This window comes from the organism of the source record quoted next, unplaced genomic scaffold (genome assembly GCF_019419815.1).
Source record: "Pyrus x bretschneideri cultivar Hongxiangsu unplaced genomic scaffold, Pyrus_bretschneideri_v1 Contig6, whole genome shotgun sequence".
In the NCBI taxonomy this organism is placed as follows: domain Eukaryota; kingdom Viridiplantae; phylum Streptophyta; class Magnoliopsida; order Rosales; family Rosaceae; genus Pyrus; species Pyrus x bretschneideri.
Genome location: NW_025999798.1, coordinates 10922215 through 10947749, shown reverse-complemented (window position 1 = coordinate 10947749; position 25535 = coordinate 10922215). Strand labels below are relative to the sequence as shown.

The following is a 25535-nucleotide window of genomic DNA, read 5'->3' as shown; positions in this document are numbered from 1 at the left end:
TCTTGTTTTTCTTTTGCAAGGTGGATGGGTTGGTATTTTTGTTTTTTTTGGGGGGGGGGGGGGGGGGGGGGGGGGAAGGGAGGATGAGAGTTTCCCTTTTTTTTTATTTTTTTCCTTCTTCTTCTTTTTCTTCCTCTTCTTCTTTCTTCTTCTTCTTCCTCCTTCGGGTTGGGTGGGGGTTGGTTTTTTTTTTTTTCCTTCCTTCTCTCTTCTTCTTCTTGTTTTTGTTTTGCAGGGTGGGTTGGTGGGTGGGTATGTGTTGTTTTTTGTTTTTTGGGGGGGGGGGGGGGGTTTCTTTTGCAAGGTGGATGGGTTGGTATTTTTGTTTTTTTTGGGGGGGGGGGGGAAGGGAGGATGAGAGTTTCCCTTTTTTTTATTTTTTTTCCTTCTTCTTTTTCTTCCTCTTCTTCTTTCTTCTTCTTCTTCCTCCTTCGGGTTGGGTAGGGGTTGGTTTTTTTTTTTTTCCTTCCTTCTTCTTCTTGTTTTTCTTTTGCAGGGTGGGTTGGTGGGTGGGTATGTGTTGTTTTTTGTTTTTTGGGGTGGGGGGGGGGAGGACGACAGTTTCTCTTTTTTTTTTTTTTTTTTCTTCTTCTTCCTCCTCCTTCTTTCTGGGTTGCAAGGGGTTGGGTTTGTGGTGGGGGGAGGGGGGACAAACTAGGTTTGGTTTGGGGTTTTTTTTTTTCTCTTCTTCTTCTTCTTCCTCTTCTACTTCCTCCTTCTTCTTCTTTCTGGGTTGCAGGAAGATGGGGAAGAAAGGGAGAGATGAAAGGAGAGGTTTATTTTTATTTTTTTTATGTACTTTTTTCAAATATTTTAATAATATCAAATGATTTTTTTTAATAATTTTTTAATAAAAAATGGGTTCCAGATCAAGCCAACGTCAGCATTTAACTGAGAAATAAACGGTCAAACTAACGGAAGGTATAACATTGGCATAATTTCTAAAGATGAGGTATGACATTGTTAATTTTAAAAGATGAGGTATGAAAGTGTCGTGACACCAATAGTTGAGGTTATTTTTTGTACTTTACCCTAAAAATTAATATGTGCTGAAGATATTTCTTTAAATTTAGATATAGGTCAACTTTTTAACAAGAAAAATTTGAAAACACTCTAATTTAGAGGAGAAAAAAAAATATCAAACTTGAATGAAAGAGAGCAAAAAAGTCGTGATACATAGACTGTGCCACTCATCACTCCTTAAACCCTAGCAAATAAAAGGAATCTTGGTAGAGATGGAGTCAATGGACTTACACGATTTATGTGCTACGTGTGAGTCCTGGTGTGGGTCCCACAAGGCACTCAAAGATCCTTTCCCTACATCCTTCCTTCCTTCCCTCCCTGTCTCTGTGCCAGCAGTGCACCACCTTATATAATGCCCCCGTCCACCATGTGTGTCATTGCCAGAGCTAATTAAGCATTTTAACCACCAATTGCTTCCAATGGCTATCTGGCAAAGCCCCATTTCCTTCACTACCTAGCAAGCGAACCATATCTCACCAAATCAATACAACCTAGCCAGCCCATAAACCCTAAACAAAAACCTATTTACGTACCATTCCTACAATTAGCAGTATCAACCAAACCTGATCAGTTAGCTGCTTAGTTAATCTTCGCTTAATTAGCTGCCTCTCATTAGCCTCCTCAAGTGTTCTCTTTCCTGAGGTGAAATGGGCAACGCAGACTACGAGTGCCCACGCCATGTCGAAATTCCTCCTTCCAAGCCATTTTTCAAGGCTCTGAAATCATCTCTGAAAGAAACTTTCTTTCCCGATGACCCTTTCAGGCAATTTAAGAACCAACCCACACCTAGAAAACTTGTTCTAGGATTGCAACACTTTGTGCCAATCCTCGAATGGGCTCCTCGCTATACTTTTGACTTCTTCAAATCTGATCTCATTTCTGGAATCACCATTGCCAGTCTTGCAGTTCCTCAAGGGATCAGCTATGCAAATTTAGCAAACTTGCCCCCAATTATTGGCCTATGTGAGTACCCAAAAAATTATGTGTAATCAAACATTTTCTTCTTACACCAAACTTACGTTGCCAAATTGTGAATCTGGTCAGTTATGCATTCAAGTAAGAACAAACAAGACCAATGCTCTAGTCTCATAGTAAAAACAAAAGTACGTACTTTATGATGGAATCGTGTTCAGAAAAATCTCATTTCTGTCTTTTTTGGAAAAATGAATGCAGATTCGAGCTTTGTGCCTCCATTGGTGTATGCCATGCTTGGAAGTTCAAAAGATTTGGCAGTGGGTACTGTGGCGGTTGCATCCCTTCTCATATCTTCCATGTTGGGGAAGGTTGTTAGCCCTACTGAGAACCCTAAGCTCTACTTTCAGTTGGCTCTCACCTCTACCTTCTTTGCTGGAGCTTTCCAGGCTTCTCTTGGCTTCTTAAGGTATGTAATTTAATTTGCTGCCAATTCATATTTGTTACAAAGTTCTGATATAAGCAAAATGAAAAAACAATCAAGAAGCAACCCCTCTGAAACGATGTTTGTATGTACGTATATGTGTATTTGCAGACTTGGGTTTGTCGTGGACTTTCTGTCTCATGCAACAATAGTGGGTTTCATGGGTGGAGCAGCCACTGTTGTATGTCTCCAGCAGCTTAAAGGGGTACTAGGGTTGATTCATTTCACTCATGAGACAGATGTTATATCTGTCATGAAATCTATCTTTTCTCAAGTGCACAAGGTATAAAGTTCTCTTTTTAATCTAATCTATTAATTTCTAGCTAATGCTTTACAACTTCCACAAATTTTGGCAATTTTTTTACATATGCCTTTCTGGACATTATTAGTTAATATCATATAATGAATGTAAATTATGTTGCAGTGGAGGTGGGAAACTTCTGTGCTGGGATGCTGTTTCCTCTGCTTTCTATTGCTCACAAGATACTTTGTAAGTATATACACCACGTACCTTTCTGAGATATATACAATCCATTATTCGAAGCATTATATCTTTGTTTATAATTGATCATTTTCTCTAAACTTGAAGAAGGATTTAAGGAATTATTTCCATGTAAAAACTTTTCATGCATGTCGTTTACTGGCTTGCCAAAACTAATAATTAAGACGTCACCAACAGTACCAACGCCAGTTATAGTTGCTTCAGTTGTTTCATGAACCATGTAATTAACTCCATCGATCTTAAGTTAAAAAAGGGTTTATTGAACCGGAAGAACGTTGTCAAACAAGATATATTCTTGTTGTGAAGTGATATATATGCACTCTCTTTTCCCAAATGCTATATATTATGTGACCTCTTCGGACACACAACATCTAGAAGTTAAAAATTCATATACATAATATTCTTTTGTCTGATTGTTTACACATCAAAAGAGACTTATATTAACATATTTATAATTGGTGGATTGCCCAAGTGGATAAGACATCTTTTTCAACTCACTGGGATTCAAGTTCAAATCATTTTCCTTCTCTTAATCTTGATAATCTTTCATTATAGTAAATATAATATTAACATATTGTGAACGATAAATTCTAAAAAAATCGATACTTAATTACCGGTACAGATTCACAGTTTAATAAACATAATCATAAGTTTCTTAAAAGGATATGACAGTTCGTATACCTGAGATGCAAATAGATTTTGAAGTCCTAAACTTTGGATTTAGCACCTTTAGCATGGAGATGGTCTCACAACCTAAACAGCCTAAATATCTTCACCTTTAGCATAGGTTAAAGTGTCTCAATATCTTCACTTTTCTCTTCTTTCTTGTCTGTTCAAAGGATAACCCACTGCTGTTTCAATCCAGTTTTCTCACAATGTCCATTAATTCAACTTATAAATCACTTCAAACACTATATGTACAATTAAAAAACGCTAAATTTTTGCAAACTAAGAAAATATTTTGAATACCTCAATGCCTGGGTTGATTTGGTGGAGAAATAGCGATTTTTTTAGAAATTTTTCCTACGCCGTTCCCATTCTCTCTGCTTCGATGTTAAATTTTGGTTTTTTATTTTTTTCTTACTAGGTGTAAAGATAAATCTACTTATTGAATTGGGTTTGTGAGAGTAGTTTAGGTAGTAAATTTGAGTTTAAAGAAATATTGATAGTTTAATTAAAATTAATATAGGTGTAGAGAGTAAATTAGACGGAAAGATTATATGGGTTCAAATAAAATTTTCATAAAAAAAATTACTAGTCACCATGTCTCAGTTTAAATTAGCAAAATAGAATATCTTAGAATAGTATAAATTTCTCTCCATGCATGCCCATGACTAGTTAATTCTTGCCTTACATTGGGATTAAAATGGCTATCTTTTTTGTACCCAAAAAGAAAATTGCTTATTTTATCGGTTCTTGTTTTAATGATGATGCTTATGACAATTAGAGCAAGAGAAAACCGGCCTTCTTTTGGATAAACGCAATGATGCCACTGTGCTCCGTGATCTTGGGAAGCCTTCTGGTTTTTCTAACCCATGCTGAAAAACATGGCGTTCTAGTAGTAAGCATCTCACTCTCTCCCCAGCATATATACAATATATATCACATAATAATTACTTTTTATTTAATTATTTTTGTATGATATGTTAATTAACTTAAATAGACCCTTTGTTTTTGCAGATTGGACACCTTAAAAAAGGGTTGAACCCGCCATCCGTGTCTGACTTGGCTTTCGGGTCGCCATATCTCTCGACAGCCATTAAAACTGGGATCGTCACTGGTGTCATCGGCCTTGCTGTAGGTTCCTGCGTTCCTCAGTATTTGCTTAGCACACAATGTATATAATGAAGGCTTTAGGCTAACATTGCTAGATTACTGATGGTGGACGTGCAGGAAGGAGTAGCTGTCGGAAGAAGTTTTGCTGCGTTTAAAAACTACCATATTGACGGTAACAAAGAAATGATCGCTTTCGGGATGATGAACATTGCAGGCTCTTGCACTTCTTGCTACTTGACCGCCGGTACATACCCTTTTCATGGCCATACCTAGCGTTCAATATATATGTAACGAGAAATGCGCTCTTTCTTGAATGAATGTCGGTTCATATTCAGTCTGACAATATGAGCATATGTCTGGCAACACAAATCTAGCAAGAGGGCATTGCTTTATACATAAGAGTCTTTAATCAAACACATGGATGAGTTATCTAGTAGTTTTTACCAGATTCACGAATCATATGCGTCTCTTATGGCTGCAATTACTTGCAGGACCATTTTCGCGAACTGCGGTGAACTTCAATGCAGGATGCAAAACTGCAGTCTCCAACATTGTAATGGCGACTGCAGTGATGTTCACACTCCTGTTTTTGACGCCATTGTTCCATTACACTCCACTTGTGGTGCTCTCCGCCATTATAATGGCTGCCATGCTTAGCCTCATCGATTATGAAGCCGTCATCCATCTCTGGAAAGTAGACAAGGTGGACTGCATTGTGTGCCTGGGTGCATACTTTGGCGTTGTCTTTGGCAGTGTTGAGATTGGCCTAGTCATTGCGGTAAGTAGGAGAGTACAGGAAGGGTTTTCTTTCTTGCGTCACAAGAAAGTTTTTCTTTTTACACATTTCTGGATGCATATGTAACGTTTATATGTATTTGCAGGTTGCAGTTTCACTGCTAAGGGTTCTGCTATTCGTGGCGAGGCCAAGGACTTTCGCCTTAGGCAACATTCCAAACTCGTCGATTTATAGAAGCATTGATCAGTACCCGGCTGCGAACAATATTCCAGGAGTTCTTATTCTTCAAATTGATGCACCAATCTACTTTGCTAATGCAAACTATTTAAGGGAAAGGTACATAAAATACTTAAGTTAGATACCGATATATGAAAACGACATAGCCAGCGAGGTAGAGTTTTAATCTATGCTCAAAATGTGGTTCACAGGATCTCAAGATGGATATACGAGGAGGAAGACAAGATAAAATCTTCTGGACAAACAAGCTTACACTATGTTATACTAGACATTGGCAGTAAGTGATCAATTTGCAACAGTCACAAGTTAACATGTACGATCTCTGGCTTTAAGCTTTATTACAAGTCTAATGCTAAAATTAAAATCAAATTACAGCGGTTGGAAGCATTGATACGAGCGGGATCACCATGCTTGAAGAGGTCCAGAAAAATGTTGATAGAAAGGGTCTCAAGGTATGAGATTATGGTAGACTAGTTCTGTTTGATATGGTTCACATTCTTGTTTGATCATGTGCTGATGTTTTATTCTTTCTTCTGATCTATCAGCTTGTACTAGCAAACCCCCGAAGCGAGGTGATCAAGAAGCTCGAGAAGTCCAAGTTCATCGAGAAAATCGGTCAGGAATGGATCTATCTTACAGTGGCAGAGGCTGTATCGGCATGTAACTTCACGCTACACACCTGCAAACCGAATCCAGGAGAAATAGACGGAAACAGACACGATGACAGCGTCTAATCTACGATGATCAATCAAATGAATGAAAGTTTTACGATATGTGTGGCAGTGGCTTTAACAAAAGAGAATCTCTATATATATCTAACATGATTGATCCCCAACATGGAGGGAGGAGGGTTTCCTAGCAGATGGGGACATAGCTAGGGTGCTTATAAGTACTAAGCTTATGTATTATTATTGCTACTATACACAAAATTAAGAGATTATGAAGAATACCGATGATGCTCAAGGCCAGGCTTCTATTTTAGTCAAGCCTGAAGGCCTTGTGTGCAGATCGTTTAAGGGTGTAATATTCCATTATCAATGAAGCGTAATATTCAGCATCCGAGGTAGTTTTACACTAACACCAACTTGACAGAGACACTTTACGACATTCCGGTTGTAAATCTCACGCAAGATAACACAGTAAATTGTAAGCTTCTCAACAACGACGGCAGTTCGCCAAGTTCAAGCCATACAATCTGGAGGGGAAACTAAAAATAACTATGAATAATCTGCTATTTGATCAATTGGCTAGCAATTAACAAATGCATTATATGAAGAAGACTTCGCTGTTACTCATCCAAGGAAATGAAGGTGTCACTGTCAAGCAATCTCAAGGTAATGCATAAAGAAGCGTCGTGACAAGTGCTCATGAATTATGCATCCATCAAGATATTTGAACAATGGTGTAACTCACATCAGAATAAAAGGACCATACATAGAGCATTCATACGGGGCAGTAAAGATGCACAAAAACCTATTCAACAGTTACATTGCTATTTGGACAATTACAAATAAACTTAGTTCTGCAGGACCTAATTTCAAGTTTTCGGTTTCACCACATAAGCAGCAGATACCCAACTTAATTCAAGGGCTAAACTACTCCTTACACTGGAAAAACAGGCTAACAACTTCACAGTAAGGGATCTCTCAGTAAAACGCAATCGCTCAAAACAAAAGGGCTTGAAAATTTAGAAAGAGACAAAACCTTGAGTAAATGCATGTTATGATTATGGAAAGCACCTTCCTGCAAATAACCAGGGCCAAAGGAAACCTTGCAAACTGAGTAAAGGCAAAAAACTGTCACCAGTGCTGTCGGTTCTTTAGAATACACAATCTCTCGCTATAATGGGCCTGAGACTTTGCTCCAACAAAATACAAATAAAGGAACTTATGAATCGGACTGTTTGAATAGGCGTGGAATCAATTCATGGGCACTGATATCTAAATCCTCCGGATCCCTGAAATAAACAGAGACATTAGATCACCTAGCTCCAAAACACTGCTATTGATGTGATCAATATTCTAACAGATAGGTTTTGTACAATAGGTTAGTTGGACGTTATTATAGTAAATATTAAGTGAGTAACCACATTGATGCTGCTTCCCTGAAATTTCCCTACAAGCATCCTAAAACTTTCGTAGATTAAAATTAAAAAAAAAACCCACTTCCCACTATTATTTTCACATCCATACGTTCAAGCTTTCCATTTCTTCATTCTCTTAAAAGCAAAAAGGACAATACTTCAAAGGGTTTGCACATTGAAGAAAGAAACTAACATTAGAACTCCAAGGTGGTAATAAAAGATAACCTAAAGCTTCAACTTAAAGGCGGTACAAAATGCAACCACCAAATATAACCTAAGTTCTGATGAAGCAGGTGACCGGTGATGGAACTTTAGACTTTGCAATACATTCTTGGTAATTTAAATAATAAAATTAAAAGTCATCCATAATTGAGTTCGTATTTAGTTACAAATTGGCACTTCCTCAGGAACACTGCGTGTGTGTGTGTGTGTGTGTGTGTGTGAGAGAGAGAGAGAGAGAGAGAGAGAGAGAGAGAAAGAGACCTGCACAATGTCTGGCCCAGTTCAATGGAACTAGAAATAAACCACAGCTTCCGCAGGAAAGGGGTCTCAAATTGCACAAAGAAGCCATCATGTTGCCCGTGTTTCCATTTCCTTGAACCTTGACCTTTCCAAACCTGCAAAAAGTATTTGATCATTGAAACCTCTTTGTTAACAACAAAAACCTTTTATTGAATCAGTCAATACTTCCCCCTAAATTTAAATCATCTGCGAATAAAAGTTGGATTTAGCAAATTGGAACCAGAGAAAGCTAGTGACATCTGAAACAGACCAATTAACTACTTTCTTTTTTCATGAGACATACCAATAAATGCTTAACCTTCCCAAAAACACTATGCAATCATCATGCACGAGTCTTTTAAGCACTTGAAGTCTTGAACCCATGTCAGAGGTCAAACCTCCAAAAAGTAATTAAAACACACTTCTAGTTTTGCGCACACACAAGTACACCGCACGCAAAGATACAGAGACTTAGGCACATGTAACATGCAAATGTGACATGACTTATGTTAACTGCTCATTAAAGTCCTTTTTTTATTTGAGAAGAAAATGCTATTAGTTCCTTAATTCTAACTAACTCAAGAAGGTAACGATCGAAAATGCATGACAGATACTCCATGGCACATTGCAAAAGCATCTATGAGAACCTTTTTCTTGGGCCTTGCAAGCACCCAAACTCAAATTGAAACATCCATACATGTGCGTGTTAATTGCCCACGTGCTTATCGTCTAAAGAAAGTTCTCCATCGTGTCACACGATGAACCTTAATAATTGTCTTCCTAACAGAATAAGAATAAGATTTATAGTTGTAAATACAAATGAAGTGAAATGTACCTGTGGATAAGACATGATACTTTTGGGAGTCACCAAGCAAGCTGCTTTGGAGAAAGAATCCTCAGCATACTGCCTAAGAAATGAAAAACAACTGCCATGTGTATGGGGCGATTCAAAAGCCTGGAATAACAGGCAAGCATTGATTAGTTAAACAAAAATGTCACCTGCTAGTACGGATAACAGTAGCAGAGAATGATGGCTCACAGCTCGGAAAGGATAAACTTAATGCAATAAATTGTTTTATTGGAACAGCGAAAAAGGGTTCATAGGACCAAAAATGCTGAAAAAAAACTTTTCAACCAATCACGAAAGGGATATTTTGAAAAAAAATGAAAACTCTAAACTTAATACCTTATCAATATTCACAGCTGGAGCATATTTCTCGGTGTCTGTTTCTTCCTTATCTAGGAGAAAGTAAACTCTAGCCTCCACTTTAGAAGTTTCATGCCATGATTTTACAGCTGACTCCATTGTCTCGACAAGGAAAGAAAACATTTCTTCCCAACATTCTTCAGATCCACGTTTCCCAGACTGCAAAGAGAAAGAGTAACTTAATTTTAGGACTGATTAAAACAATCCAAGGGCAGGTGATCTTAAGTCTTTTTATAAGCTTCTGGAACTCAACGTGTTAACCTTCAGGGCGATAAGAAAGCTTCTACCTATAATATATGAAAGTAGGCAAGTCGCACCATTCACACGAAGAAAGATAAAGCAGATTGAAACAAGACTAACATATATTAATGACTGAGCAATTATAATTATCACTCAAACACAAAGATAATAGAAGGTATCAAAATGAGAATAATAATGAACAACAGTGTTTTCTGAAGGTCACGAATCCTTGATAAATACACTCACCATTTCAGATTTCAGTTTATCTAAATGCCTCGCCATATCAACATTGGATCTCATTTTCTCCACCACTTCTGCACGTTTTTTATCTCTCACCAACTGAGAAATCCTTTTTATCTTTCTTGATACTTCTGTGCTTTGCGAGTTATATTCCAAAGCTGTTTGGAAAGCAACCAAAGCCTACAACATATGTTGAACAGAAGGATATCAGCAGCAGAAAACCAATATCATGTGGTCTAGTCCAGAAGGCCATAAAAATGGGAAGATTGAAAGAACTTCTAGACATACATCATCATATTGTTCCATGGCCTCTAATATGCAACCTTTCCTGAAATATCCCTGAAGATGCGTAAAAAAGATTCTTTAAAGGAATAAATAACAAAAATCAAGACTTCTGGTTTTCTAAAAGTACAAGCTTATTGAAGCAAAATAGAATTTAAGAAAAAATAAAATAAAACAACAGTACCTTCTCCCACTGGGGGTTCAATTTAATTGTTGTCTCTGCATCAGCAAGGGCTTTGCTAAGCTTAACCAATTGAAGAAATGCTGCAGCACGGTTGCTGGCCAACAATGGAACATTAAGAAGATGCATCAGTACAGCATGCAATGATTGTTAAACGAGAAAATTCAGCCAAGACCGTGTATCCTTGGAAATTTTAATTTTTCATTACTACTATGCTACTTCATATGGAAAACTTCAACGTTTTCATTAACATCCTTTAAACACCTTTAAACAGCAGAAACAATCCTAGTTATAAAGAAAATAATGAAGATATACATAAAGAAAGTTGACCAATTATCATTCAATAATTATGAAACAGCAGGCACCTGACCTATTCAGAAACCATTCCTAGCTTATCTAAGCTCTCTCTAACATCTTTCACAGATCAGCCCTTTGTTTTAACAAATGGTATAAACACTATGCATGTGGTAGCACTTGAAGCAGGAACAATTCATAGTAGACCCTAAGACCAACCATAGCATTGGACATAACAGAGCAGGTTTGCTTTTCATATTTACTTGGAAATAAAAAGGGCATAGTCACAAATGTGGTATCAAAGTATTTTGCTGCAATGAGGTTTTGTTTTGACAATTATATCCCCTTTTTCTTCCTAATGGCCTTGCTTTCTTCTATAAATTCCAAATTTCATAAGATCTCAAAATACTTTTCCGCATAAATAAGTGAAATGTTAACCGAAACATTAGCTTCTTTAACGAAACAATCCAGAATTTTTTAACGGCGCCCAAGATAGGTTACATGAGGTTCATCTCAGCTTATATCACTCAAAAAATTTCATCTACCATAATGGTTATGCAGATATTTTTCGGTAACAAATTCTATACATCTTGTCTACGAAAGTGCCTGAATTTTTACTACTAACATACGAAAGGAATTCCTTTGCATCTGAATACCATAACTTCTGTTAATCAAAATAACGAACAACAAACTAGTATATCAACCCCGAACCTCATGTAACTTTGGAGTTCATACAAATTACAAAATGTTGGGGGAGTTCAAAGGGGCAAACATAAACAACATGAACAATAGAAATTCATCTGATTTTCTACATAAACAAAGCACACAACTTCAAATTCCTAGAATTATTAAAATCATTCCACTACCAAAAATATTCAACAAAAACCCATGTGAAGAAGTCAAGTAACTACATAACCAACCAATCAAAATTGCATTTTGATTATTACATATCAAATTGAAAACTACAAAATCCCAACAAAAAAAATTATTAAAAAAAAAGAAGGAAATTTGAGGTGGTTAATGTACCTATAGAGAGTGGGGTTATTAGGGTCTTGCTTGATGGCCTGAGTGTAGAGTGCAGCGGCTTTGAGGTAGTTCCCCGCTTTGAACTGCTCATTTCCTTTATCTTTCAGAGACTCAGCTCCTCCACCTCCTGCCGATGCGCCCACCCTACCTGATCCTCCCCCCTCTGCTGCCGCCATTCCTCACTAGGGTTTATGATTCACTGCAAGCAAATCTCCTGTCTCCTGCCCCCGCTTTCTCTGATACAACCCCAGAACCGCGATTCCGAGCGATGGTTTCACAACTTTCACTTCCACCTGGACTTCAAAAGTGAAAATGGGTAGGGCTGCTTTGTCCGACTTGGGTTTAAACCCATTTATGTCTAATTGGGTCCAATGGATTTTGGAGTTAAAAGGGCTCGGCCCAAATATATTATACTTTCGGAGTGGTTGTCTGACCCAAGTTTCGTCTCTAAACACCCATCAATTTTACTCAAAATAAAAAAACACTTATTTCCATACATAAAATTATCATAAAGAACTTGGTGATTTTTTAAGGAAAACAATTTTTTTTTCTTTGGTAGGGTTTGATATAAACAACGTGGTAACCATGCAGCCACATGTAATCTGTAGAACAAAGACTGACATCAACAGAAATTGCTAAATTAAATTATGTAGTGTCGTGTCCATAATATTGTATGTACACTACACTAAGTATATACACTTTTTTGTTTTTTTTTGCAGCCACACTTTGTAGTTGGAGTAGAAGTCGAACCCTATAAACAAACCCCGAATTTAGCACTCAGATTTTGGGCCTATTCACTCTTGAATGTATTTTGTTTCCAATCTCATAAAAATTCTTTTCAGCGTGAGCAGGTTGAAATTCTCTATAGCCTCTCCAAGTCCGAATGAGTGAATAACTGTGATTGGTAACTATTAGTCCATTTTTTCAGAGAAGGAAAAATAAAAATTCTTTTGAGATGTGCCAAATTAGGGTTTTAGTCTTGGGCTTTTTCTAAAAAGGTCCAGACTTGAGAGCCCACGTGTTATATATGAAAATAACTTGGGCCGAGCATAACCTGAGCCCATCTCAGCAAAGGCAAGATCTATCGCATTTATATAAACAGAGTGAGTGTTAGGGTTTTGTGCTTCACAAAGACAAGGGTTTGCTCTCTCGGCCGCTTTTAGCCTCACCCTTCATCTCTCTGCAGAGCTCTCGAGCTCCTCTAAGTTTTCAGCCATGGCCGTCGGGTACTCTCTCTCTCTCTCTCTCGCTCTCTCTACACACACACTAACATATTTCAGCACATGGATTTCTCGATCAGTGACTGACACATTGACCTTTGTATTATGCAGCAAGAACAAGAGGATTTCCAAGTCGAAGAAAGGAGGAAAGAAGAAAGCGTAAGCTTATTTTTTTACATATATACATACACACTGATTTACATAGATCTGGGTTTGTTTTAGTTTTGTTCTTATTTGTCATTTCGTATGATTTGTTAATTATGTGATAACCCCACTTATTTACTAATTAATTTGTATTTGTGGAACGAAAATATAGGGTTGATCCGTTTGCCAAGAAGGATTGGTATGACATCAAGGCCCCGAAACTGTTCAACAACACGAATGTGGGCAAAACTCTTGTCTCCCGTACTCAGGGTACCAAGGTATTGATGTCATCTATCAATCTTTGTTTTTTCTTTCCGTTTTAGATTTAGTTTTTTGGAATACCATATTAAGTAGGGTGAAAGGTATTGTGGAATCAGTTTATTTTGCTTTTCTTTCCACGAAATGGATTAGCGGGTGGGGGTTTTTATTAGACTGCTGTTATTGTTGATTTATGCATTTGTTGTGTCCTTATGGATTGCAAATGTTTTGAAATTATCGTGTTTAAGTACGGCACGATTTTCTGTCTTCTGGAAGGCTGGTATTTAGAGTGGTGTTTTTGTGCTTGCAGTATTAAATGGTATTTAGAGTGGTGTTTTGAAATTATCGTGTTTAAGTACGGCACGATTTGGGAAATGGTTTCTGCATACCGGGTTCTCCTTCTGCACTATGTTTATTTTTATCCAAATGCCATAAATAAACTTGAGTGCGGAGGGGTAGAGCAGAGAGGTTACGTGCTAATGTTAATGTCGAGTAGAATGACTGTTACACCTGTTACAATTTTCTTTATCTATTTAGAAATTTTCATTGCATCAGTAATTATTATACAAAACTTTCAAAATGTATACATCGCTTTTTGGAAAAAATTGTTTAGCAATTTTTTTTCCCCACATGATAACACACTTTGTATATATTTAAATTGTTGAAAGTGCATGCTTTTAACAAGTTTTTCGGTTTTAACAGATTGCTTCAGAAGGACTCAAGCATAGAGTCTTTGAGGTATCACTCGCTGACCTTCAGGGTGATGAGGAGCATGCTTACAGAAAGATGCGGTTGAGAGCTGAAGATGTCCAAGGGAAGACTGTTCTTACTAATTTCTGGGTATGCTTGAATAATTTACGTTCATATATTTTTTGGTATCTTTTGTATGATTTCTTATGAACCCGAGCTCATGTATTATTGAATTCTTCAGGGAATGAACTTCACCACTGACAAGCTTAGGTCTTTGGTGCGCAAATGGCAAACCTTGATTGAAGCTCATGTGGATGTGAAGACCACCGACAACTATACTCTAAGGATGTTCTGCATTGGCTTCACCAAGAGACGTCCAAATCAGGTCAAGAGGACCTGCTATGCACAGTCTAGCCAAGTCAGACAGGTAATGTATACCTTAATATGGAAATTCTCCCCTGCACTTTTTTCCTAACGAGTGGACGGAGTTAAACCCCAACCGTTTGCACTTGAAAAAAAAAGGTGTGGGTGAGCAAAGCTCTGCCTTAATAATTTGCATGATGTAATTGAATTTATCATGAATTTTGTCTATGTACTTATGCATGGTAGTGTTTGTTTCTGACGCCATAATGCTACATTTATTGTCAGATTCGCCGTAAGATGAGTGAGATCATGATTGCCCAGGCAACATCAAGTGATCTTAAGGGCTTGGTCAACAAGTTCATTGCTGAGAGTATTGGTAAAGAGATTGAGAAGGCAACAATGAGCATCTATCCATTGCAAAATGTCTTCATCAGGAAGGTGAAGATCTTGAAGGCACCCAAGTTTGATCTCACCAAGCTCATGGAGGTATACCCTTTTTGCTCTTGGAAATCTATTTTTTTATTCTTTCTATTTGAAATATTAGATATAGTAAATGATGAACCGTGGTCATAGTACTTCCGAGAGTCCTTGGCCTTATTTATCATCTACGTATTTCATTTGAGGGTTTGGCATCAGAATTTTTTGGTGCTATTTACTCCTTATCATTTGCATGCTTTCATCATGATTAGTAGCATATCTGCATCATGATGCAAATTGTGCGCATAGTTCTTCATACTGCGGCCGTAAGCTAAACTTTAGTGAAATGGATTTTGTATAACTAGGTTTATGGTGGCGAAGATGTTGGTGTGAAGGTTGAGAGGCCCACCGAAGAAGCAGCGCCTGAGGTGCAGCAAGAAATTGTTGGTGCTTAAGTGCTGTCTCTGTTATTTCCTTTTAAGTAGTATTGTTCAATTTATGTTGTGAACTTAAAGAGACCATATTACTTGGTGCATGTTTTGTTCTAGCTTTTTGAGAAGATGAAAGTTGCTTGATCGAAATTTTGTGCTTTTAATCTAAATACTAAATTTTGAGAAGATGATTGAGTCTTGCTTTATACATCCTACAATTCTATTATTCCTCATACGGTATCAACTTCTGTGGTTGTACAAGTGCCATATTATACACATTTGGACTGAACTTGGACCGTCTGAGGTGCCGCGGCGATGCCTGTTGTACCCCTCAGCTCGAAGTTTTGGCGGTTTTCCGGGACATCGCTTCCATAGCAGTTGCAATTAGTGGTGCAAATTGGATTGGAAACTGGTGCAAGAGAAATTTGATTGGACAAATAGAGAAAATTGTAGCAATGATTCCTTAATTTTAATTCAATTGGAGCAATGATTCTTCAACTTTATTTCCTTAACCATTGGTCTTTTAATTAATCAAAATGTGCAGTTATGGTTCTTTTTGTTAACATCGTCAATAGTTTGGTTAAATTCAATCACGTGCGTCGTATAGGAGACTGATTGTAGGGGCAATTAGGGAAACATAATATTTCTTGTGGACTGATTGTAGGGGCAATTAGGGAAACATAATATTTCTTGTGGGTTGAATTCTATCGAACTCATAACCCATCCCCAATTGAAACTTCCTCCCATCCCCAATTAAAACTTCCTCCATGCCCAGCCTCACGTTCCTCAAATTCCCACCATGTATTGCAATAATCAGCCTTTATTGAAGGAAGATAATAGCATAAACCAACCAGTTTTGTGCAAAATATTGGTGAATTCGAAGCAGGTATGACAATGTGGTATGGAAGAGCTTTACTGCACTGGTATGGAGGAGAAGGCATGGAGGAGCAAGCAGTTCACTTAACCTTAGAAGAAAATGGACGATTTGGAAGCCAATGCCGATGAGGAGAAGACATATGGTAACATCAACTAATCGAGGCCTTCTTGGTCCATGAACATCAAAAAACAAGCACCAATATCGTCTATTTCAAAGCCTCCATGATCTTCCCATCTTTGCTGAAGCTTGTGTCCTAGAACTTTGACCTACAGATCCATGTAAATCTCGTCTTGCTTGGTTTCCCATCTCCTTGTATTGACTTCAACCCACGGGAAACAATGTTTCCTTAATTACCCCTACAATTCGTTTTATGTGCCACGCACGTGATTGCATTTAGCATAATTACTGACGGTGTTAACTAAAATGACGATAGACGCACATTTTGACGAGTTGAGAGACCATTGCTCTAATTGGATTAAGTTGATCCCTCTCTGGCACTGGCAGTTCCGAAATCCGATCAATATCCAACTCTATCCATTTTGCGACTTATCGGAAGCATACATTCAACGCATCCAGGCATTCCGAAAGTTACTGAAGCATCGTAAGTTAAAAACAAGAAGAAAATAAGTGGCTTGTTTTGAATGGTTAATGGGAGGTGATAATACGAAGGAAGCAGCTCATTTTGATTAGATGAAGCCTATTTTACACGGAAACTGAGGTAATACACTTGTGTTTTCGCTAACTAATCCGATAAATGATTCGCTAAACACAACATTAGGATCATTTAACGAAATAAAACATGCTTCCCTCTCGAGTGATTATTGCCTCAATCTCCATTGGTGGAGGGTCTCATGCAGCCACACACACAACCCTTCCTCCGCCTCTCGCCGCTTCTGCCGCTGTAAATAAAATCCCTCAGGAGAACGCCTGTTCTGCTCACGTAAAATCCGTGCCTCCCCTTCTTTTTATTCTCATCCTCCAGTTTGAGCAAAATGTAGTGAATGTTCTGCAACTCAAACTGCAGCCTTCCGATCTTCTCTGACCCTTTACTTGCCTCTTCGACTACTCTCTCTCTGCGGACATTTCCAGCCTCCTCCAACTCTATGGAAGTCTGCTCGTCCAAAGACGGAGACTCCTCAATCTTCTTTTTCAGTTGACCATTAGTTTCCACTAGCTGCACAACAGCACACTCAACTTCAAGTAAGTGTCTTTTGACTGTTTCATATTCAATGCCGTTGGCCCTTTTGCCCTTCTTGCTTGTCTCCATCTTCTTATCCAAATCCCGAGCAATTGTCTGCAGACTCGTCAGCTTCTGGGCATCAGAGGCCAGTCTCTCCAAGATTTTTTCCTTCTTGCCTTCATGACGTGGCCTTCGAAGGGACGCTTCCAGCTTCTCAATTCCCCACTCCTTCTCAGCCTCAACTTCTGAAGAAAAATTCTGAATCATCTGCTCAGAATCTGTAAACCGATGGCTGGGGGTAACATCTTCCATGCGTGCAGATGCCTGATTTTCTTTCTCACTGGCAACCGGATCCTGGTGACAGTATTGTTCGGCAGTCTCCCATAACTCAAGCATCTGATCATCAGCCCCACCAGTACCTCTCCAGCTTCTTCCATACGATGATAAATCAGAAACATGATCAAGCGGAATGTCTTTCATCAAAGTCCCATTAGCAGATTTTGTCTTCTGCAACTTGCGATTTTCAACAGTGAACTCCTTCCCAAGTTTCACCTCTTCACATTTACTGCCTTTTTCTTTAAGTAAGGTACCTTTTGATTGTAACTCTTCAATCTCCACAGACGAGTTGCTGGTTTTTGTACTTTGCTGAGTTGAAAGGCTTTCAATTTCTTCCACCATTGCCTTTTCAAAGGCTTCCATCACAAGCCTTTCCGTCTCTTCCACAAACGTCTTTTCAACTTCTTTTATCATAGTTTGCACTTCTGCCAATTCTGAAATTCCGTCGGGTACCAATGGGCTTTGATCTTCAGTGGAATCTTGACAGTTCTTTTCATATAGATGATTTGGCGGTTTCACATCCTAGACGCACGAACATGCTAATTAGTGGAAAGAAAAAGAGCAGAAGCTAGCAATGGTGATAGCTAGAGTGGTCCAATAAGACACAAACATGGTAATTAAGTATCAAGTTTTAACATTAAACTTCAATTATCCACACAAGCCAAGTTGCAAACCTCTGATCTACATCTGCTTCTGTTAGGAAGGTCTTCACTAGAACAAGAATGTTTTACGTTTAGCGTTAAATTTCAGTTATAAACAGGACACTTAGGATTAGAATTAAATCGAACTTTCATGTGTACTTATGATAGCAGTTAATAAATACACATTCTCTCCATGCCAATAAGGCCAGAAACACAGACAGACACTTCTACGTTATTGAAAACTCGGGGTAAGGCTGTCAAAACCAAAAATGAGTCGACTCTACCTAGCTCAGACTTAATTGCTGAATCATCACTATCATCAATGTTTCTAAAGAGAGAAAATATTACCTTATCTTGTTGATTTCTTGCTACAAGAAGCTTCGATCTAAGTACGGCATTGTGCTGAAGAGATGCTACATTCTCTCTCAATGAGGCTACGGCAGGAACGTATGCAGACAACTGGCCGATCAGTCCTCCAACTTCACCTTCCAAAGAGCTAACTCTTTCTTTCATTTGTTCTACCTCCAAAGATTTCGCAGCACTTTCATCTTTAAGACTCTCACAAACATCAGTGAGCTCATGAACCGTATTTTCAAGAAAAGCTTCACGGAGAGCAGAAACTTGAAGATCAAAATAGAATGTCGCAGCCTCAGCCTCCCAGAGTTCAAAGTCATTGCTTCTCTCTTGCAGCTCGGAACTCAAATACTCCTCTCTTGTTCTATGTTCTTCAATTACTTCACTTAAGATACCCACTTCATTCGCCAGGGTTTCATTTGCTTCACGAAGGCTCTCGATTTCATCCTTCTGATTTGAGTTATCATTGGATAGTTCTAGAATCTGCTTCTCACAATTCTCCCTAAGTCGATTTGAATCTTCATGTTCCATCCTCATTTCCTGAACAGTTCTGCATAATTCCACATTCAAGTTCTCAGCCTTTCTAAGCTTCTCTTCTACTTCTGAGAGCTCCATGGTTTTCTGCTTCAGAGAATCCTTTCCAGCTAAAATTTGATGGCTCAGCTGATCTTTCGAGTCCTTGGCTTCATGCAGTTCCTTGTGCAACAATCGAACTGTCTCATTCAGATGTAGATTTTCTACTTCTTTTTCAATTCCGTTACATAAGATTTGGTTCTTCAGAATTTCATTTGCCTCACAAAGGCTTTTGATTTCCTTTTTCTGATTTGTGCTATCTTCAGATAGTTCAAAAATCTCCTTCTCACAATTTTCTCGCACTAGATTTGATTCTTCAATTTCCATCTTCAGTTCCTGAACTGTTCTGCACAATTCCACATTCAAATCTTCCATCCTTTTAAGCTTCTCTTCTGCCTCCGAGAGCTCCAAGGTTTTCTGTTTCAGAGAATCGTTTCCAACTAAAACTTGACGGCTTAGTTCACCATTTAAGTCCTTGGCTTCACACAGTTCCTTGTCCAACAATTGGACCGTCTCATTCAGATGCAGGTTTTCTACTTCTTTCATCACTAAATTCTCCCCCAATGTTCCAACAGCCTCTTTGAGGTCGTTATTAATTACAAATTGACTGTTGAGATCTTTAGCAAGTGATTTTAGTTCCGCAGCTTTCTCAATTGTGAAGCTCTCTAAAACCAACGAGAGGGTGCTGAAGGCTAGTGCTTCGTGGAAATTAACACTATTATCCTCTTCAAGCATTTTCTTTTCCTCTTTGAGGGCCATAAGTTCCTTAAGCAAAGATCTCTTCTCTTCAAGCACCTTGGAATTTTCTTCCTGCAGAACCACATAAGCATCCTCCAAATTTGTCAGCTTAGGTTGAAGAGTTAACAATTCAGCCTCTAATATTTCCTGCTTTTGCTCTTTCCCCGTCACTTCCAATCTCAACTCCCTTGTCATCTCTAGAAGGTCATGCTTCTCATTTTGTAGTGTAGAACAATGGTTTATCACGATCTCATACTCCTGCTCAAAGAATTGTTTTTCCGTCTCTACCTCTGCACCCTCTGATCTCAACTGCCCAAGTACAGTTAAGAGCACTGACTTCTCAACAAGCAACTGCTGTTCCTCATCCTTGCTCCGTAACAAAGAAGTTTTCAAGTCCTTGATATTATTCAAAATGTGCAGCACATTTACTTTCCCTGGTTCAGTCTTATCGTCCTGCCTATCTGGTTCAATCTGTAGAGCCCTGAGGACTTGACGAACGCCCAACCTCAACTTGTCGATTTCTTCCACCAAGAATTGTTCTTCCACCTGTAGTTCGAGATTTTCACTCTCCAACTCTGAGATCAGCTTACTAGAAAACTTGGATTTCTCAACGTGTCTCTGACACTCGATGAATAATGACAAATTCTTCTCTTCCAGATCTTCTATAAACTTCTGAAGGATAAAGATCTCGATCTGGGCATTTAAAGCTTTATCTAGTTCTTCTTCAAATTCTTTCTTTCCCAGCTTTCTTTCTTCCTGCATGAGGTGGACATTGTTTTCCAAACCCGCCAATCGGGCCTCACTTGACCGTATATAACTTGCACGCTCTCGTTTTTCTGCATGGAGGGAACCCCGTAGTTCTTCTACTGCACTAAGTGTGGAGCCTTCCTCCTTCCCCAGGTTAGAATATTTCTTCTCTAATTTTGTAAAGCGCTTTTCCAGGTTTCGCAGTCTCTCCTCAACATCTTTCAACTGAAATACCAGGGTGCCTCTCTCATTAAGAAGATTGGACTTCTCATTATTGAGAGATTGGCACAACTCTTCTAAGCTGCTTGATCGTGCTCTGAACCGTTCAAGCTCAATGTCTGCAACAGAGAGGGAATTGTCCAGCAAGGTGTTCCTCTCAAAAAGCGCCTGCATATTCTGAGTGATAACTTGTAACTGTGAAAGCAGGAGAGCCTTCTCAGCCACAAGAGTGGATTTTTCTCCCTGGAGAAACTGGCAAGACGCTTGCAATTCTTGGACCTTGTCTCTCAAACCCTCCAACTCAGCGTTCAACCCCAACAGTGAGCTCCCCATAAAATCATTCTCCTTTGAAAGTTTACCCGTATCCTTCAACTTCTCATAAAGCAGTTCTCTCTCTTCTTTCCCCTTTGTGCATATATCTTCCAGCTTCGATTTTTCCTTTTGCAAGTCTTTCACAGATGATTCAAAGCATTCAGGATTTAAACCAGCCGACTCCACCTGCTTCACCATAGCTTGATATCTTCTATTTAATCCCTTAATTTCCTCCTCCAAATGTAAAATATGCTGCTGGAGAGCATTGCTTTGGTCTGATTTTACCGCAACCTCTTGTTCAAGTTTTTCTTTCATCTCTTTGATGTTGAAGATTTCATCTTGCAGATTCTTTATGGAGACAGTGCAAGAAAAATTCAATTCACTTAGGCTCTTATTTTCCTCCTTTGCCCGTTGGACATCATCCTTCATACCCTGTTCGCGTATCTCCAAGTCCTTCAACATTTGAAGCCCGTTTTTGAACTCCAGTGCTAAAGCTTTCTGTTCCTCCTGGGATTGAGAATGCAACTTCTGTAGAGCTTGAAGAGTCGCTTCAGCTTGCACAAACTGTAAGTGCTCCTCTTCCATCAAAATGTGAAGTTTCTCCATCTGGTCATCCTTCTCTGAAAGTTCTTGATCCTTAGTTGTAATCTTCTTCAGCAGACTGTCCGCCTCTAACTGCAGAGAGTGATTTGATCTCTCCAAGAGTACACATTGTTCTTCGGCACTCTTTAATTTTGCGGAGCCTTTCAAAACTTCGCTATTTAGTCGTTTGGCATCTGCTTGAGCCTTAGAAATTTCGCTTTCCATTTTAGCTATTGTATCCATGCACTGCTTGTATTGAAGAGCTGCAGCTTCTTTCCCTTCCTCCAGTGTAGCCAGGGATTCCTTCAAATATTTGACTTCACCTTGAGCTCTTTCAATTTGTTCATTAAGCATTCTGACATTTTCCTCAGAGACAGAGATTTTTGTCTCCAAAGCAGATATCTTCTCAAGACATTGCTTGTACTGAAGTAAACAATCTTCCTTTTCAGCCTCTAGTTTAGAAAGTTCTTGCTTGAGACTTTGAGCTTCAGTTTCTGCTTTAACAGCCCGCTCGTTAAGTCCCTTTGCATCCCATTGGGAAAAAGATAACTTGCTCTCCAGGTTAGATATCCTTTCCAAACATCGATTGTACTGCAGAAGACCAGCATCCCTCTCCGCTTCTAATTCCACCAGGGCTTCCTTCAATATTTTAGTTTCAATATCAGCTTTGCTTGCTCGTTCATCAAGCCCTCCAATAGCCCTTTGTGCATCATCTAGTTCTCTCCCCAGTTTAGACAACTTCTCCAAACTCTGCTCGTACTGAAGAAGGACTGCGTCTTTTTCAGATTGTATCTCATCTAGAGCTTTCTTTAAGGATTGAACTTCAGTTTCTGCTTTTGCGGCACGTTCAGATTGAGAAAGAACCTGGGTCTTGAGACTCTGGTTCTCACTCGTTAACTGAGAAAACCCATTTTGGAACTTCTGTTTGAAATCTTCCGCTTCATGAAAATTTAATCCTTGTCCCATCATTCCCTCTGCAACCTTTGAACTATTTGGCACTTCTCCTGGAGTGAACATCTCAATGAACTGCTTTAGACCACCTCTTCTGCTTATTCCAGAGTCGGAGTCTGCTGAGTGTCCTCCATTCCTTTTCAAAGCTTGTGAATTGATTGACGAGAGGCCCAATGCATCCTTATGCAAGTCATCAGGGTCAAATAAGGCACAAACTGGATGTGGCATTTCTGGTGTATGAGGTTCGACGTCTGGCCCAGAAGAGCCTGAGGACGATTCGTCAGCCAATACATAAGGTACTTGGTTGGGAAATGCTTCTGCCATGGTTCGATGAGCCTGGCGCAGCTCCACAGTTGCATGATCGTACCTCTCTGCTAATGCACGATAAGCTCGATAGAACTCCTCCACCAGTTTCATGAGCTCCGGGCGTTTCTTGTAGTACATTTCTGCCCTCCTTGCAAAAGAATCTGCATCTTCTTCAATGAGCTTGATCATTGCTTTGACTTTGGCATCCATGTCTGCATAATAAGATTTTGAGTCAATTACAAATGTAGCCCGAAAATCCAAGGATATCCATATGCAAAAACACACTCAATTGCACACGTTGCAGAGAAAGAGAGAAATCAAACTGAGAAAATTCCAAGTACATTCGTTTCTTTATCACTGACCTGATTTTTTTTTTTTTAAAACATATTTCATATGCTGGAAATTACATCATGCTAATATCATAGATCACAAAACTTGAGAACCGCCATATTTTGTTTACGTTCATTCTTCATCTAGTTTCATGTTCAAATGAACGTGAATGTTATTGATCATAGTTTTACAGAAAAGTAACAGGACATGGGAGTCTTATACTGTCCTTTGTTGGCCAAGCAAATGCTAACCAGGTATGAACACGGCTGGCCATGCAAAGAATGGTTTTCAGTATTTAGTTTTAGTTCTATTTACTCTCCTCCCTCGGTTACCATATCTCTTCTGTCCCTTCATCTCCATCTAAATACAAAATTGTTAAGAAATGTACTCAGCTTTTAAAAAATTAACATCCAAAAGAAGAAGAATATAAGCAACTGGCTTGCTTAACATCTTTATGTTGTCATTACCACAAAAATGCTGTGTCTTATTGGTATGACTTGCCATCACACATAAGTAGTAGCTATATGCCTAATGCACATGCAACTGAAAGCTTATATCTGCATCTGAAAAAACAAATTTCAATCCAAGTCCTACTAAACGGATAAATTTTACAGAAAAATATCAAGACCTGTAAGATTCTCCTGAAGCCATTTTGAGTTCTTTGGAATGTGACTATCCCACCACCAAGAATATAATCGTCTGGACTCAGAATGTAACATGGTTGCCATGACTCCGGCGCAGCACAACAACAGAACTTGTTTTGAGTTGGGAAAGGCCAGAATATCAGTTCAAGAAACTTCCACCCCTCAATATTCCAGATGAAGATTTGCAGTTCTCTCTCTCCCTCCTTCCACCTGTGCACCAAAATCATCAAAGAAAATATAATCGTCGGAATGGCACAAGGTTCACACCAGCAAGAAGATATCAAGACAAAACAAACAATACAAAATTGCATCCTACCTCCTCTATTAGACAGATAACAATTGATCCAAGGAAATAAGTAACCACTAAGCAAGAAAACAGCATTGAAACCAAAAACAATGTGGAAAATTGAACTTTTCTTCAATATATGAGAAATAAAACAATCTTGTAAGTGCTGCAAATTGGAAAACACAAAAACCAGGCATCCATAAATTTACCCAATAAAACCCAGTACACAGCAGCTTTTTTTTAATTTTATAAAATTCATAAAACAGGAAGCCAAACTGCACAAGCAGCTTTTTTTAATTTGCATAAGCTCAGTACACAGTAGCTTTTTATAATTATACAAAATTCATAAAACAAGAAGCCAAACTAAAACACATACCACCTATCAAATACAGAAAAGAGTTTATGAGAAAATAAACACACCAATGATAGGAGATGATGCAAATCAATTCCAAACAACAGCAGAGATAGATAAAAAAAAAAGTTGACTTTTTCCCCTTTTTATTAACCACAAGATCAAGAGCGTACCAGTAGATTGACTGATAGCAGGTGCTGGGACTTCCAATCAGCAAGTGAACCTACAAACCAAAGGAACGTCATAAATGCATTAGTTTTGAGCAGATGGGTCTTCATAAAAATTGCAAAAGCTTTAACCTTTATGAACCCAGAAGATTAAAAACTTACTCAGTGAATGATTTCAGAGGTGGATTCTGATAGAACATCAAAATCTCTCATTAAAACATCACCATTCACATTAGAAACCAATGTGAAAAACCAATGAGTTTTTTCAATTCAGCAGCTATGATTGGAAAACTCCAGCTGCATACATTACAGTTTCACCCCATTCTCTCTCACTCTTAAACAGAATACTCTCTCACTACACTTCTCCATTTATTGGGTTTTGTGCAGTATATTTGACAGATTTGGAACGAGACTTTGATGACACTGTAAACCGTAAAGGCGAGAAAAAGAGAACGATGAAGTAAAAAAAGTAACAGAAACTGTTATTTTTTCCCTTATCTTGGAAAACACTATTCTAATTCAAAAAATGGAAGTGACGTTACTCCGAGAGTTTTGCTGTCGTTTGTCGTTTTTGCCCAACTTTTTGAAACATTTTCTGACTTTTGTTATAGTTTTTCACTTTAAGATAAACCAAATTATTAATCTGACCCTGCTTAAGATCTCCATGATGTTCTCTTTTGGGGTTTGCAAAAT

At 38.5% G+C, this 25535-nt stretch overlaps 4 protein-coding genes across 4 annotated transcripts; 2 read left to right on the top strand and 2 right to left on the bottom strand.

The window, feature by feature from the left end:
• The first annotated feature begins 1391 nt into the window (after positions 1-1391).
• Positions 1392-6729, top strand: LOC103928011 (sulfate transporter 3.1). The gene is made up of 12 exons (XM_048572209.1): positions 1392-1986; positions 2197-2404; positions 2531-2702; positions 2844-2909; positions 4369-4482; positions 4602-4718; positions 4815-4941; positions 5189-5475; positions 5579-5769; positions 5862-5947; positions 6046-6122; positions 6216-6729. Exons 1-12 carry the CDS (start codon positions 1671-1673, stop codon positions 6402-6404), a joined length of 1950 nt encoding a protein of 649 aa, XP_048428166.1. The 5' UTR covers positions 1392-1670; the 3' UTR covers positions 6405-6729.
• A 359-nt stretch (positions 6730-7088) lies between these two features.
• Positions 7089-11998, bottom strand: LOC103928012 (U-box domain-containing protein 70). Its single transcript, XM_009337011.3, has 8 exons — positions 11725-11998; positions 10408-10501; positions 10230-10280; positions 9948-10121; positions 9441-9620; positions 9090-9209; positions 8237-8370; positions 7089-7627 (listed from the first exon to the last, which is right to left on the bottom strand). The coding sequence occupies exons 1-8, from the start codon at positions 11898-11900 to the stop codon at positions 7558-7560; spliced, it is 999 nt and encodes a 332-aa protein (XP_009335286.2). The 5' UTR covers positions 11901-11998; the 3' UTR covers positions 7089-7557.
• An 807-nt stretch (positions 11999-12805) lies between these two features.
• LOC103928013 (40S ribosomal protein S3a-2-like) lies at positions 12806-15433 on the top strand. Its single transcript, XM_009337012.3, has 7 exons — positions 12806-12950; positions 13056-13103; positions 13261-13366; positions 14049-14186; positions 14278-14463; positions 14685-14885; positions 15182-15433. Exons 1-7 carry the CDS (start codon positions 12940-12942, stop codon positions 15269-15271), a joined length of 780 nt encoding a protein of 259 aa, XP_009335287.1. The 5' UTR covers positions 12806-12939; the 3' UTR covers positions 15272-15433.
• Positions 15434-16786: 1353 nt separating this feature from the next.
• LOC103928014 (protein NETWORKED 1A-like) lies at positions 16787-25253 on the bottom strand. Its single transcript, XM_009337013.3, has 5 exons — positions 25005-25253; positions 24849-24898; positions 24022-24247; positions 18630-23275; positions 16787-18162 (listed from the first exon to the last, which is right to left on the bottom strand). The coding sequence occupies exons 3-5, from the start codon at positions 24119-24121 to the stop codon at positions 16951-16953; spliced, it is 5958 nt and encodes a 1985-aa protein (XP_009335288.2). The 5' UTR covers positions 24122-24247; positions 24849-24898; positions 25005-25253; the 3' UTR covers positions 16787-16950.
• Between the last annotated feature and the right edge of the window lie 282 nt (positions 25254-25535).